This window comes from Microtus ochrogaster, chromosome 1 (genome assembly GCF_000317375.1).
Source record: "Microtus ochrogaster isolate Prairie Vole_2 chromosome 1, MicOch1.0, whole genome shotgun sequence".
Lineage (NCBI taxonomy): Eukaryota > Metazoa > Chordata > Mammalia > Rodentia > Cricetidae > Microtus > Microtus ochrogaster.
The window spans coordinates 47,411,415-47,424,838 of NC_022009.1; the positions used below are offsets into that span (position 1 = coordinate 47,411,415).

General features: G+C 49.9%; 1 protein-coding gene across 6 annotated transcripts in view; it reads left to right on the plus strand.

Moving 5' to 3' along the window:
• The first annotated feature begins 2,410 nt into the window (after window positions 1–2,410).
• The window catches only part of Zfyve21 (zinc finger FYVE-type containing 21), a 17,010-nt gene continuing 5,996 nt past the window's right edge, over window positions 2,411–13,424 (plus strand). For 4 of the 6 annotated variants that reach the window (XM_026781421.1, XM_026781430.1, XM_005343598.3 and 1 more), the window contains exon 1: window positions 2,411–2,594. In XM_026781421.1, coding sequence (XP_026637222.1) covers window positions 2,457–2,594 — 138 coding nt within the window. In that variant the 5' untranslated portion in view covers window positions 2,411–2,456. The remainder of the gene's footprint in view (window positions 2,595–13,424) is intronic. The other 2 variants (XM_013350879.2, XM_005343599.3) reach the window with 2 other exon arrangements.

A 13,424-nucleotide genomic window follows, 5' to 3' on the forward strand; every position in this document is an offset into this window, starting at 1 on the left:
GGATGCCGGGGAAACCACACCTTGTCAGAGGATAACAGAAGGGGCAGAAAACACTTGGAGACCCTCCCAGGAAGGGACCTGGGGAGGACTAGGCTTCTTACCTCCTACTGGGGCTGGCTATGCTAGGATCAGGCACTGTTACAAAGGATGCATCCAACGGTACTTGCTTGCTCGCCACCCCACGCCCTCAGCCCCCACTTCTCAGACTAAATACCGAGTCAGAGAAAATTAAAACAGCTGTGGAAGTACAGCGCAATCTCATGCATCAGTTCAAATGACAACACCAAGAAGTGATGTGTGTGTGTGTGTGTGCAGGGGGTGTCAAGCTTGCTGTGCAATCCAAGGATGGGGAGATCCAGCGCTGGGCAGGTGATGTGGGGGTGTCATATATCAATCTGTTGATTTCATTGGTTAAGCAATAAAGAAACTGCTTGGCCCTCATAGGTTAAAACATAGGTGGGAGGAGTAAACAGAACAGAATGCTGGGAGGAAGAGGAATAGAGCTCAGACTCAACACCTCTCCTCTTGGGGGCAGATGCCTCAGAGAGACACCATGCTCCCCGCTCCCGGGAAGATGCACACGATGAAGCTCTGACCTAGGATGGACGTAGGCTAGAATCTTCCCGGTAAGATCGGTGCTACATAGATGATTAGAAATGGGCTAAATTAATATGTGAGAATTAGCCTAGAAGAGGCTAGATAGAAATGGGCCAAGCACTGTTTAAATGAATACAGTTTGTGTGTTGTTATTTCGGGGCATAAGCTAGCCAGGCGGCCGGGGTGCTGGGGATGCAGCCCCGCCGCTCCTATTACTACAGGCGGGCCAGGTGGCCTGCCAGTATTCGCAGCACTAAGAAGGCAGTGACAGGGCATCCTCAGAGCAGGCTGATTAGTTGATCTGTGAACTTGGGGTTCAAATGAGACCCTGCCTCAATATATAAGGCGAGTGATGGAGGAATACACCGGACGTCAGCTTCTGGCTTCCACACATCAGTACACATCCAAATAGGCATATACATATATACATGTGTGTACAACACACACATACACCTGTGGGGGGTGCTAAGGTCAGTAGCTGAGGGCCAGCTGAATGTTGGATCAGCATCCTGTATGAATCCTAGCACTTTAAAAACAGCCCAGTTTCCAGTTGTAGGCACCAAAGGCTTCCCTGGCAGTGCGTAGGATGCAGTGTGGGCAAGAGTCACTTCCAGAGAGAACTCTATCCCCTCCCTTGCTGCAAGGAGACAAAGCCTGGCAATCGTAGCATTAGGAAGGTCAAGAGACTGGAGCAAGCCTGGCCACAGCATTCCTCCAGGCAGCTGCGGGGCTTAAGAACATGCCTTCTGCGGAGGACAGGAAGCTCCTGGCACCAGAACTCAAAGGTTTCCCAGGCCATCACAGGGCTTGGGCTGACAGCAAGCTGGTGGAGGCTCAGCAAGGGACATAGATAGGCCAGGTTCTGGCCATGCATCAGCAACTGCCAAGGCTTTGAGGCAGCCAGGCCTGCCTTGCTCTACAAAGACCCACCGAGCAACTTAGACTTCAACACCGAGGCCCCCTGTCGCTCGACGCTCCACTTGGCTGCCTGCCTTCCTGTCTCCTGGCGAGGTAGGGCTACACCAGCCTGTTCCTTCAACTGGGGAGCAGGCTGTGAGGGAGTGAGCAAAGCTCCCGGCTCGCTGTTCTGGAAGCGAGGTAAACTACCCTGACACCAGAGGTTAGGTGCGCGCGGTGGGGACTCACTCCTGTAGGAGTACCAGGAAGGCAGAGGTCGTGCCCGGCCAGCCTAAGCTACACGCACAGCACAATGACTTTCCTTTCTTAAGACCACCACCAGGAAGGGGCTGCAAAGACGGCTCCGCCTAATGCTGTTCGTGGAGGCGCTCGCGGGAAGGGCCGGGACTCTGGGTTCCATTCCCCCGAACCCCGCCTCGGGCCTGAAGGGGCGCCCCGCCGGGGAAGATCGTTCTCTGAAACCCGCGGACCCACCTCAGCCCTCCTCCGTAGTCCCACGTCAGGCCGCTCGCGGGTCGGTTCTCCTGCCGGCTCAGCCGCCTTGTTAGATCTCCCGCGCGCTCCGCCCGCTCCGGAAGCCCCGCCCACCCCAAGTTTCTCCTCCAATGAGCGGCTGGAGTCCGAGTCTGCCACACCCAGCAGAAGCGAAGAGGAGGCGACGTGGCTGATTAATTAGCCAATCCGAAGTAGCAAGCTCCTCGAGTGGGGCAGAAGGCGCCCCCCGGCCCTCACCGCCGATTGGAGGGCGGCAGCAGGGGCGGGAACTTTGAGCTGATTGGAGAAGGGCGGTACTGGGGAGGATACCATTCTCCGATTGGCTCGCGTTCGGCGCTGCGGTTGCGGATTGGGCTCCGGCGCTGTCATCGCGGCGGCGGGCGGGGCGGGGTGGCGCCCTTTCTGGACTCGGCGCGGGCGGTGGCGTGAGGGGCTCCGGCGGAGACATGTCCTCCGGGGTGGCCGCGCGTCGCGACGCCAAGAAGCTTGTGCGCTCGCCCAGCGGCCTGCGCATGGTGCCGGAGCACCGCGCCTTCGGAAGCCCGTTCGGCTTGGAGGAGCCGCAGTGGGTCCCGGACAAGGAGGTGCGTCCTAGCCCCGCGTCCTGAGCCAGAGCCTGGGCGTCTCCCGCCTCCGCCCGCGGGGCGCTCTGCCGCGGCTCCCGTCCAGCTGTCCCCGCCGTCCGTGGGGCGGTTTCTTTTCCTCGGCGGTCATTGGCTGCGCGGTGCAGAGCCAGGGGCGGTGGGGCGGCCGCCCTGTGGGCTGCGCGCGAGTGCGGGGCTGGAGTGGGTCTTTGGGGGCGAGGGCGAGGGAGTCACCTCCACCTGCTTGTGCAGGTGCGGTGCCAGGTAGTTTGCAGTCTTCGGAGTTCTGAGCTTTGCAAAGCTTGGCCACTTGGGAGAAGATGGGAGCACTTCCACATTCCATGCGAGTTTATTTCCGAGGGAATTAAATATGTTTAAAAGGCATCCTCGTTAAGTACTTAAAACTTTTTACTTTGATTTATTCGTGTGTGTTTGCGCCTTTGCCCCAATGCCATAGGGAGTGCGTGTACATTCAAGAACCTTTTGTGAAAGAGAGTTTTCTTCCACCGTGTGGGTCCCAGGGATGGAACTCCGGATTCAAGGACTATTTGTGGAAGAGAGTTTTCTTAGTGGGTCCCAGGGATGGAACTCAGTTCTCAGGTGTGGCCACACATGCCTTTACTGCCTTTACTTCGTGAACCTTCTAAGTTGACTCTGGTTAAGTTTATTCATTCATTCTTTTTCCGTAAAGTGGGTCATTACTATATTATATAGCCCTGGCTATTCTGGAACTCACTACATAGATCAGGCTGGCCTAGGACTGAAATAGATCTGCCTGTGTCTGCCTGGTGCTAGGCATGCACTTAACTGTTGCTACATAGACTAAGTGGGCCTCGAACTCACTGAGATCTTCCTCCCTCAGCCCCCTGCATGCTGGAATTAAAGGTATGCTCCACCACACCTGGCCACCTCCCAAGTTTTTAAAGTTGGAATCTCTTCTTAAAGCTCTAATCAGCTGCTCCTCTCCCCTGTGGACCTCATCCACAAATGGGTGAGGCCCCCACAGCTTCTTAGAGCCAGGGACAGCGAGAATTGGGGGCTGGAGAACCTGTGCAACCAGTAGCTGCCGTAGGCTGCCCTTGCCGTCACCCCCTCCCAACTCTGAAATTACTTGAGAGTCCCAAAGAGAAACTTCATGTCAGATGATTGCTCTCTGTGTCTCTGCCCTCCCTGGCCTTGCGATTTCAGCCCTGCATGTTACCTTTGCACTAAGTATCTGTACACACAGATTGTTCCCTTCTCTCGTGTCTGTAAAGATAAGCGAGCACAACACTGCGTGCTCCTAACGCCCAGCTTGGTCTGTGTCGTGAGATCAGAGCAGCCTGGACCACACAGTGAGACACAGAAAGGGAGGGGGATAAGGTTGGGGGTGCAGCTACGGAGAGTTTATGGCCAGTCTGGGCTATATAGCTATTGCTGGGGAGAAGGCTTCGTTGGTAAAATTGCTTGCTGAGAATGCGGCTCAGTGTGACACCCAGTACGAGGCAGGTTAACTGTCTGCAGAGAGCCTAATAAAGCACGGATTGAAATAGGGGGCACGTGGGGAGGCTGGTGGAAGAGTCCAGTTGGGGTGGGAAGCCATGCTTGTGGGGAACAGGAGTCTTCTCATTATTGCTAGGCCACTGGCTGTAGACTAGCTTTCTCAAGATTTTTTCTCTTCTCCAAGGAGCCTTTAAGTTGAGATGTTTTTATCTGATGAAATCTCTGTATGATACTATAATTCACAGTGTTTCTGGTGCGTCCCCATAAAGTCTGGCCTGGCAGAAATGCCATGTCTGTGCCAAGATGGGAGGGGAGGTTCTCTGACAGGTGACTATACCAAGGAGGAGGGCATGGGCTCTGCGACTGTCTCTGGTCAGGCAGAAAGGGCTTTGCTTTGTAGGAGTGACTGGGGCTAGAAGAGAGGGCGGGATGTAGGGGCAGGCTCCCACAGAAGCTCAGAAGGTAGGGTAGAGAGGGGTTGCTCAGGAGGATGGGGGGAGAGTAGCTGCTCTATAGTCCAGTCAGGAATCAGGCCTTAGCTCTACTTGGCACTTGAGAACCCAATTCAGCCTTATGGGACAAAGAATGGGGATTTGGAGTGCCTGCCAAACCTGGCTTAGTGCTGACCGGGGTGGAGGTGGGGGTGGAGCTGTGCCTGTGATCTCAGCTGGTCCTGGGGGAAGGGTAGTTCTTGGCCTGACTAGGAAGAACTGGGACTTCACAGTGGTTTTCCAAGGATCACAGTGTAAAGTTCACCTTGTGCTCTTCCAAAGGCTGCAGGAGCCTCCCTCCCTGTGTGTTCTAGCTCTGGGACCAGTGGTTCTATGACAGAGGCTTGTTCCATGGCTGAGGAAGTTCCTGCCCTGCTTCCAGGCTGTAGCTAGTGTCTCAGTTTATTGTCTTTGAGTTGTTTGACAGCTCTGTAAACTAGAAAACCTGATAGCATCACTCTCAGGCAAACTCATTTCTTCCTGTGTATGTCTGCTCTTTGCTTTGCTGTCTGCAGGCTTGGTGCCCACAGAGGTCAGAAGAGGGTATTGGATCCCCTAGAACTGCAGCCACGAGCCACCATCTAAGTCCTGGGTACTGAACCCAGGTCCTCTGCAAGATCAGCAAGTGCTCTCAACTGCTGAGCATCTCCTTAGCTCCTAAGCTGTGTTTTTTGTTTTTTTTTTTAACAACCCATTGGTGTATATGTGTTGGTGTGTGAGTGTGTGTGTGTGAGTGTGTGTGAGTGTGTGTGTGTGAGTGTGACTCAAGACCAGGCTTCAGTGTGTCTCCTTCAGTCAGTCACTCTGTCTTAATTTTTCCAGACGGGATCTCTCCCTGCATCTGGAGCTCACCTCTTGGCTGGCTGCCCAGTGCACTCCAGGGATCTGCTTCTTTCCACCTGCCTGGTGCGGGGATTGTCAGGTGCAGGTGGCTGTGGGCATTCTGGGATCTGAACTCAGGTCCTCATGCTTGAGTGGCAGGTGTTTTACCCATTGAGCCATCTCCCTTTTCAACTTTATCATTGTGTGTAAGTGTGTATGGAGTGTGTATGTGTGTGCACGTGCCTGCAGGTGTGAATGTGCCACCCTGCACATGTAGAAGTTAGAGTACAACTTTTTTATGCTCATTCCAGACCCTTCCTTTCTCCTTTTAAAAATTTATTCTTGTTTTCTGTACATTGGTGTTTTTGCCATGGGTGTTGGGTCCCCTGGAACGGGAATTACAGACAGTTGTGGGCTGCCATGTGAGTGCTGGGAATTGAACCCAGGTCCTCTGGAAGAGCAGTCGGTGCTCTTAACCACTGGGGACCCCAGAGGACAACTTTTGAGGGTCAGGGTCAGTTCTTTTCTTTTGCCATGGGGTCTGGGGTTGAACCCAGGCCTGGCAGCAAGCACTTTACCCATTGAAGTAACTTTCTGTAAACAGCTACTTAAGCTTCAGTATTGAGGCTACATTCACCTGTGCTTTCCTGTCTGCTGTCAGACATCCCTGAAGGTGCAGTGGACGGCGGTTCCGAAGCGCTGGGGTGTTGGGTTGCTAAAGTGTGCATTGTGGAGGGAAGGCAGACTCCATCTTCCGATTTCTGTGCTCTAGGTTTGGTTTTCCCTGGACCCTTCTTGTTTCTTGCTGGCCAGGGCTGTCTCACTTAGCTGGAACACCTTCTGAGTGGGTGCCATGAGTCAGGCGTGGTGACCAGACCAACAGTGAATTACAGCTGCTTGGGGACCTGATGCTGGGGAGGGCAAAGGTGGAGGTTTCCTGAGTGCACCCACTCTTACCTGTTCTGTCCCTTCATCCTTCCCTTTGTTTCCTGACTAACCAGCTCATTCCCCATCTCGGGAAGGTAGAAGCACAAGGCACCTTAGGGGCACAGGAGAGTACTGCAGCCTGTCCTGCCCACGCCATGAGTAGTGTCTGTCCTGGTGGGTTTGTCTGTCCAGCCTTAGTGTCATAGTCCACTCGTTGGCGTGACATCTGTCAGAATCCAGCCTCGATGGGATTCACACGTTCCAGAGTAGGGGTGGTTGAATTAGAAGTGTTAGTTAGGAGGAACAGAGATATGAAAGAATACAGACATAGGTAGAACAGAGAGGGCTGTCCACTGAATACGCTCATGTTTATTTTCTTATATTTTTGGTTGTGAGCCTAGCCTTTCACGGCTGAGCCATCCCTTCAGCCCGCCCATGTTTAGTTTCTATCCGCTTATACACCCCAATCCAAAAAGTGTTGGAGGAGGCAGAGGACTGCTTTAACATGGCATGAGGACAAGCAGAACAGTTACTTGCTTCAGTATTTGAGACATCAAGCCGCTGTTTCCCGAGTTAAGCATTCTGATGTTTTAGGCAGGACATGCAGCCAAGTCTCGTGTAGGTAGCCAAACCTCCTGTCTTCTCCTTGAAGGAGCAGGAATTCTCTGACCTTTAGTCAGGACATCTTGTTTGTAGACACTCCTGAAGTCGGACTTGTCAGTAACTTTAACACAAGGCTTCAACTCTCTGACCTTCAGTCAAGGTGGAGCGACCACTTCTGTGGGCCCCCACACCTTGGCCAGAGGCTCAGACAGTAGGTAGGTCTCCTGGGGACACTGCACTAGCTGGTTCTGTCTCTGCCCTTGGTCTCCTCTGTTTCTGGGCTATGTGTGCATGGTCCCTAAGCTGCTGGCTGTAGGGGTTGCCTAGTCTGCCCCTGGGTCTCAGTTCTGGGGTCAGTGACCTGTAACAGATCTGTCGAGTGAGAAGCCTGCTGCAGACAGCTCTGCTGCCTGAAGAGAGGCAGTGGGTTTGGGCTGTGTTGTAGTGCATCCTCTGGCCTCCTGAAATAGCTGTGTCACGTACAGCAGAGGCTTCAAGGCCCAGAAAAGGGAGGAGCCGCAGGAGCTGGCTAGCTCCCCTGGTGTCTGCTCACCCCAGGCAGGCCCCTCACTGACTCTGCTATTGACTATGTGGCAGGATTTAACTTTTACAGTTTTATCCACTGTTGGTTCTCTGTTCTCTTTTCCTGTTAAACTATTAGGCTGATAATTTGAAATTTCCTTTATTAATGAAGCAACAGGAAATTATTTCGTTAAAAAATCTGTCCATTTTCAGAACAAGCACACTGGTTATTTTTGTGTTGTTGTGTTTTGAGCAGTCTTACTATACATCTCCAGCTGTTCCCAAACTCGCTACATAGCAGTGAGGAGTAGCTTCGGGCTTGCAGTGATCCTCCTCTTGCCTTGGTTTGGGATTATAGACTAAGCTGGGAGTGTGAAGGGCTGAGGAGGGAAGCCAAGGAGCAGAAGGAGGTACAGGAAAGGCCTGTGACTGTGGGTGGTGGCAGAGGGTGAAGCCGCTTTTAGAAGGGAAGTGAGGAAACCCAGATTGTATGCATGGCTGTCTTGGATGGACTCAGGAGAAGAAGCTCCAGGAGCCCCTGTGTTTTTGACCAGTCTGACAATGGGATATTGCCTTTGGAGTTACCAGCCATTTGCTATTTCTTGCTTTTCTCTACCTATGTTTATTTATTTTTCCCACCTCTACTTTTTAAAAGAAAAAAACCAGTGATGGTGGAAAATGAAAACAGAAGGGTCTTTCTACCTTTTCAAACCTAGGTGTGGAAGAGGCCAAAGACAGAATAGAGATATCTGCATTAAGAGGGTGCCAGAGAGGCCTAAGGTGTCCCTTGGATCCTAGGACCAAAGCCATCTTGAGACAAGTGGGGCTGTGAGGTAGGAGGAACAGGGATTCTAGAAGGGGCTACAGGTTGTATGTACCTGCAGAGAGGACCCAGTACTCATGGGAGCCAAGGACATCAGGGATGGAGTGGGCAGTATTAGCTGCAGGTCTGCCAGGGGAGCACAGTCGGGGAGCCCAGCGATGACATCGCCTCTTGGGCCAGGGCTTTGCTCACTCAGCAGTAAATGTGTCACACTGAATCCTAAATATTTTACTACAGTGTGTGTATGTGTGCGCGCGCGTGTGCATGCTAGGTGTAGCGGAGTACATCTGTGATTCCCCCACACCAGGGAGGCAGAGATAGGCAGATCGAGCCTGGGATCTCTGACCAGCTAGCTCAGCCTGATTGGCAAACTAGTCCACTGAGAGACCCTACCTCCAAAAGCACCCAGGGTTGATGTCTGGTTTCCACATGGGAGCACTGTGCACACGCACTCCCCACCCCCCATGTTGGCCTTCAGCTGACCTGAATATAGCATACCACGTGCCGTGTAAGCTGTTCTCTAATGGTCGTGTGTTGTGTTCCAAGCCAAAGGTCTCCTGTCACAGCTCCCTGAGGCCAGGGTGGCCTAGGGACTATAAAATAGAGCTACTGTCAACAGAACTGGTGGTGCTGCAGCTTCCTTGTTGAGTCACACTGTGACCCCGGTGTAGTCCTTGTAATGGACACGTGAGTCGTCTTCATAGCGTGTGGCGTGCTCACCAGCTGACAACTGCTGACTGGCTTTTGGACATCTCCAGAGACTGGGATGGGCCAGACATGGCCTCCAAGGCAGGAAACCAGCATAAGAGCAGCGAGGCAACAAAATGCTGGCCACGGGATCTCAGAAACTAGAAGCTCTGTGTGGCAGTCCCATGGCGCTCACTGGAAGAACTTAAGGCAATCTTGGAAACTCTGTCCTTGCTGCAGTGATGCCCCCAAAGGGTCTCTGCTCTCCCACAGTAAAAGGATATTGAGCATGGCCCCAAGGACTCCTCAGAACCACCTGCAGAGGCTTGGTGCTGAGAAGGCGGGCCTCCTCTATCATATTGTAATTTACTCTAAGCAGCTATTAACTTGTGTTTTGTGGAGCACACATATGTCAGCCTAGCTGGGCACGTGATCTGTAGGTCCAGGTTCAAGAGAAGAGCTGCAGACTCTTAGGTGATGGTTCCATGTTCAGTGCCACTTCTCTGTGTGGGCATCTTCCGTCCAGAATCTGCCTGTGACAAGGCCAAGAGCTGGAATAGGTGAGACTCTCAGTGGGGAAGGAGGAATCCTCCGAACTTCACCGAGCTGACGTAGCAGGGAGAACAGAGGAGAGTCTCTAGCACATGTAGGTGGCAAGGACCTCGAATTGGTGGGTGACCATTGGTGGGGCCATTCAGGATGAGGTTCTATTCTGTGTGGTTCCAGCTTCACCCAGACCTGATGGCCTGTGCAGCAGGAGGTACCTAGGGCCATATGGATCCTGTGTTCCTCCCTCCCTCTTGTCATGTTGCCATGACAGCCAGGCCCATGGTGGCCAGGCTGCAGCCGTACATGGCAAGCCTCTAATTGACCACACTGTGCTCACCAGCAGAGGCAGAGACTCGTGAGTAGCTGCCCTGACCCCGTGCCAAGCATGCCAAGCTTTGTGAGACGGCACAGCCCTGTCAGTGCTGAGATCTGGAATGACCATTAGATGAAAAGGTCTTGGTCAAAATATGGCCCACTCATTTTTTAATTTTGTTTCTAGAATTGTTTTTAAGATTTCCTGAGAAGAGCAGGCCAGGGAGCCATCTCTCCAACCCCATAATATACCCGCCCTCCCTCCCTCTCCTCTCTCTTTTTCTTTCTCTGTCGCTGTCTTTCTTTCTGACAGGGTCTCACCTATGTTGTAGAGCAGGCTGGCCTCTAACTCACAGAGCTCCGCCCGCCTCTGCCTCCGAGGGCTGGGGTTAAAGGTGCGCCACCACCACCAGCCTATTAACGCCATTTCTAATCCCATCTCTCTTTTGGTATCTAAGACATTTTTGGTCTTCTCTGTCTTCCTTCTTACTGGAAGGGAAAGGAATTGTTTCCTAATTTTCTGAGAAATCGCCACACTGACATCCAAAGGGGCTGTACCAGCTTGCATTCCCACCAGCAATGCAGAAGTGTTCCCTTTTCCCCACAACCTCTCCAGCATAAGTTGTCATCAGTGTTTTTGATCTTGGCCATTCTTACAGGTGTAAGATGGAATCTCAGAGTTGTTTTGATTTGCATTTCTTTGATGACTAAGGATGTTGAGCATTTCCTTAAATGTCTTTCAGCCATTTTAGATTCCTCTGTTGAGAGTTCTCTGTTTAGGTCTGTACTCCATTTTTTTTTTATTGGAATATGTGATCTTTTTGGTGTCCAATTTCTTGAGTTCTTTGTATGTTTTGGAGATCAGCCCTCTGTCTGATGTGGGGTTAGTGAAGATCTTTTCCCATCCTGTAGGCTGTTGTTTTGTCTTGTTGACCGTGTCCTTTGCTTTACAGAAGCTTTTCAGTTCAGGAGGCCCCATTTATTAATTGTTCCTCTCAGTGTCTGTGCTGCTGGGGTTCTATTTAGGAAGTGGTCTCCTGTGCCAATACGTTCAAGTGTACTTCCCACTTTCTCTTCTATAAGGTTCAGTGTGGCTGGCTTTATGTTGAGGTCTTTGATCCATTTGGACTTGAGTTTTGTGCATGGTGATAGATATGGGTCTATATTCATTTTTCTACACGTTGATATCCAGTACTACTTGTTTCTTTTTTCCATTTGGTATTTTTTACTTCCTTGTCAAAGATCAGGTGTTCGAAGATGTGTGGATTGATATTTGGGTCTTCTATTTGGTTCCATTGGTCCTCCTGTCTGTTCTTAATGCCAGTACCAGGCTGTTTTCAGTATTGTAGCTCTGTAGTAGAGTTTGAAGTCAGGGATTGTGATGCCTCCAGAAGTTCTTTTATTGCCCAGGATTGGTTTGTCTATCCTGGGTTTTTTGCTTTTTTGAAGTTGAGTACTGTTATTTCGAGGTCTTTGAAGAATTCTGTTGGGATTTTAATGGGGATTGTGCTGAATCTGTCGATTGCTTTCAGTAGGATTGCCACTTTTACTATATTAATTCTGCCTACCCAAGAGCATGGGAGATCTTTCCACTTTCTCGTATCCTCTTCAATTTCTTTCTTCAAAGATTTGAAGTTCTTGTCATACAAGTCTTCCACTTGTTTGGTTAGAGTTACTCTGAGATATTTTATGTTATTTGTGGCTATTGTGAAGGGTGTTGATTTTCTGATTTCTTCCCCAGCACTTTTATCATCTGTGTACAGGAGGGCTACTGATTTTTTTTGAGTTAATCTTGTATTTTGCTACATTGCTGAAAGTGTTTATGAGTTGTAGAAGTTCCTTGGTAGAATTTTTGGGATCACTTATGTAAACTATCATATCATCAGCAAACACTGAGAGTTTGACTTCTTTTCTAATTTGTATCCCCTTGGTCTCTCTTTGGTATCTTATTGCTCTAGCTAGGACCTCAAGAACTATATTGAATAGATATGGAGAGAGTGGACAACCTTGTCTTGTTCCTGATTTCAGTGGAATCGCTTGGAGTTTCTCTCCATTTAGTTTGATATTGGCTGTTGGCTTGCTCTATATTGCCTTTATTATGTTTAGGTATATTCCTTGTATCCCTGTTCCCTCCAAGATCTTTATCATGAAGGGGTGTTGTATTTTTCCAAATGCTTTTTTGGCATCTGGTTCTTATTTTTCAGCTTGTTTATATGGTGGATTATGTTGACAGATTTTTGTATGTTGAACCATCCCTGCATCTGTGGGATGAAGCCGACTTGGTCATGGTGGATGATGGTTCTGATGTGTTCTTAGATTTGATTTGCTAGTATTTTATTTGGTATTTTTGCATCGATGTTCATGAGTGAGATTGGTCTGTAATTCTCTTTCTTAGTATTGTCTTTCTGTGGTTTGGGTATCAGGGTAATTGTAGCCTCATAAAAAGAGGTTGGCAATGTTCCCTCTGTTTCTATTGTATGGAACAATTTGAGAAGTATTGGTATTAATTCCTCTTTGAAAGTCTTGTAGAATTTTGAGCTGAAACCATCTGGTCTTGGGCTTTTTTTGGTTGGGAGACTTGAAGACTGTTTCTATTTCTTCAGCAGTTATAGGTCTGTTTAATTTGCTTATATGGTCTTGATTTAATTTTGGTAAGTGATATTTATCCAGAAAGTTGTCCATTTCCTTTAAGTTTTTCAATTTTGTGGAGTACAGGTTTTCAAAATATGACTTGATGATCCTCTGTATTTCCTCGAGTCTGTTGTTATGTCCCCCTTTTCATTTCTGATTTTGTTAATTTGGATATTTTCTCTCTGCCTTTTGTTTAGTTTGGATAAAAGTTTGTCTAGTTTGTTGATTTTTCTCGAAGAACCAACTCTTTGTCTCATTGATTCTTTGTATTGTTTTCTTTGTTTCTATTTTGTTGATTTTAGCTCTCAATTTGATTATTTCCTGCTGTCTAGTTCTCTTAGGTGAGTTTGCTTCTTTTGTTCTAAAGTTTTCAAATGTTCTGTTAATTCACTAGTGTCCTGGGCTTATGAGCTTCATGTATCCAGTTAGCATGGCTTGTTTCACAGTTGAGAAAGAGGGCAGTGGTCCTTGCCTGCTGTATGCTCTAGCGTTCTAGTGTGGAGTGAGCAGCTCAGGCTGCTCTGGCAGATCTGTGAGTTTGTGGAGAGAATGTTCTTAAAGTCATGGTGACCCTTGGCAATAACCAGCTGGTCCCCAGAGTATCCGAAGATGTTTGTGTCCCCTGGGTCTGACAGCACTGGGTCATCTGGAGAAGATAGTTTTTGTTGTGGATCTTGCACCTCTGAGCGGGATTTATACAGTGTGATTGGACTCTGAGGTGGGAGAAGCGTCAACATGGCACAGATTTAGTGGAGTGAGGAAGGCAGGCAGGCACTGGGAGAGCAGTGAGCAGTGCAACCACCACCCTAGCCCAGATCCTTCATGCCATCCTAGTCTGTACCATTCTTCTACCTCTGTATGTGCAAATTCCATGTGCCAACAGCCCAGTCCCAGAACCTTCTGCTCCTCTGCTGTGTGTGTACGCCTGTCTGCTTCTCTGCTGTGTGTGTACACCTGTCTGCTTCTGTCCTGTGTGTGTAC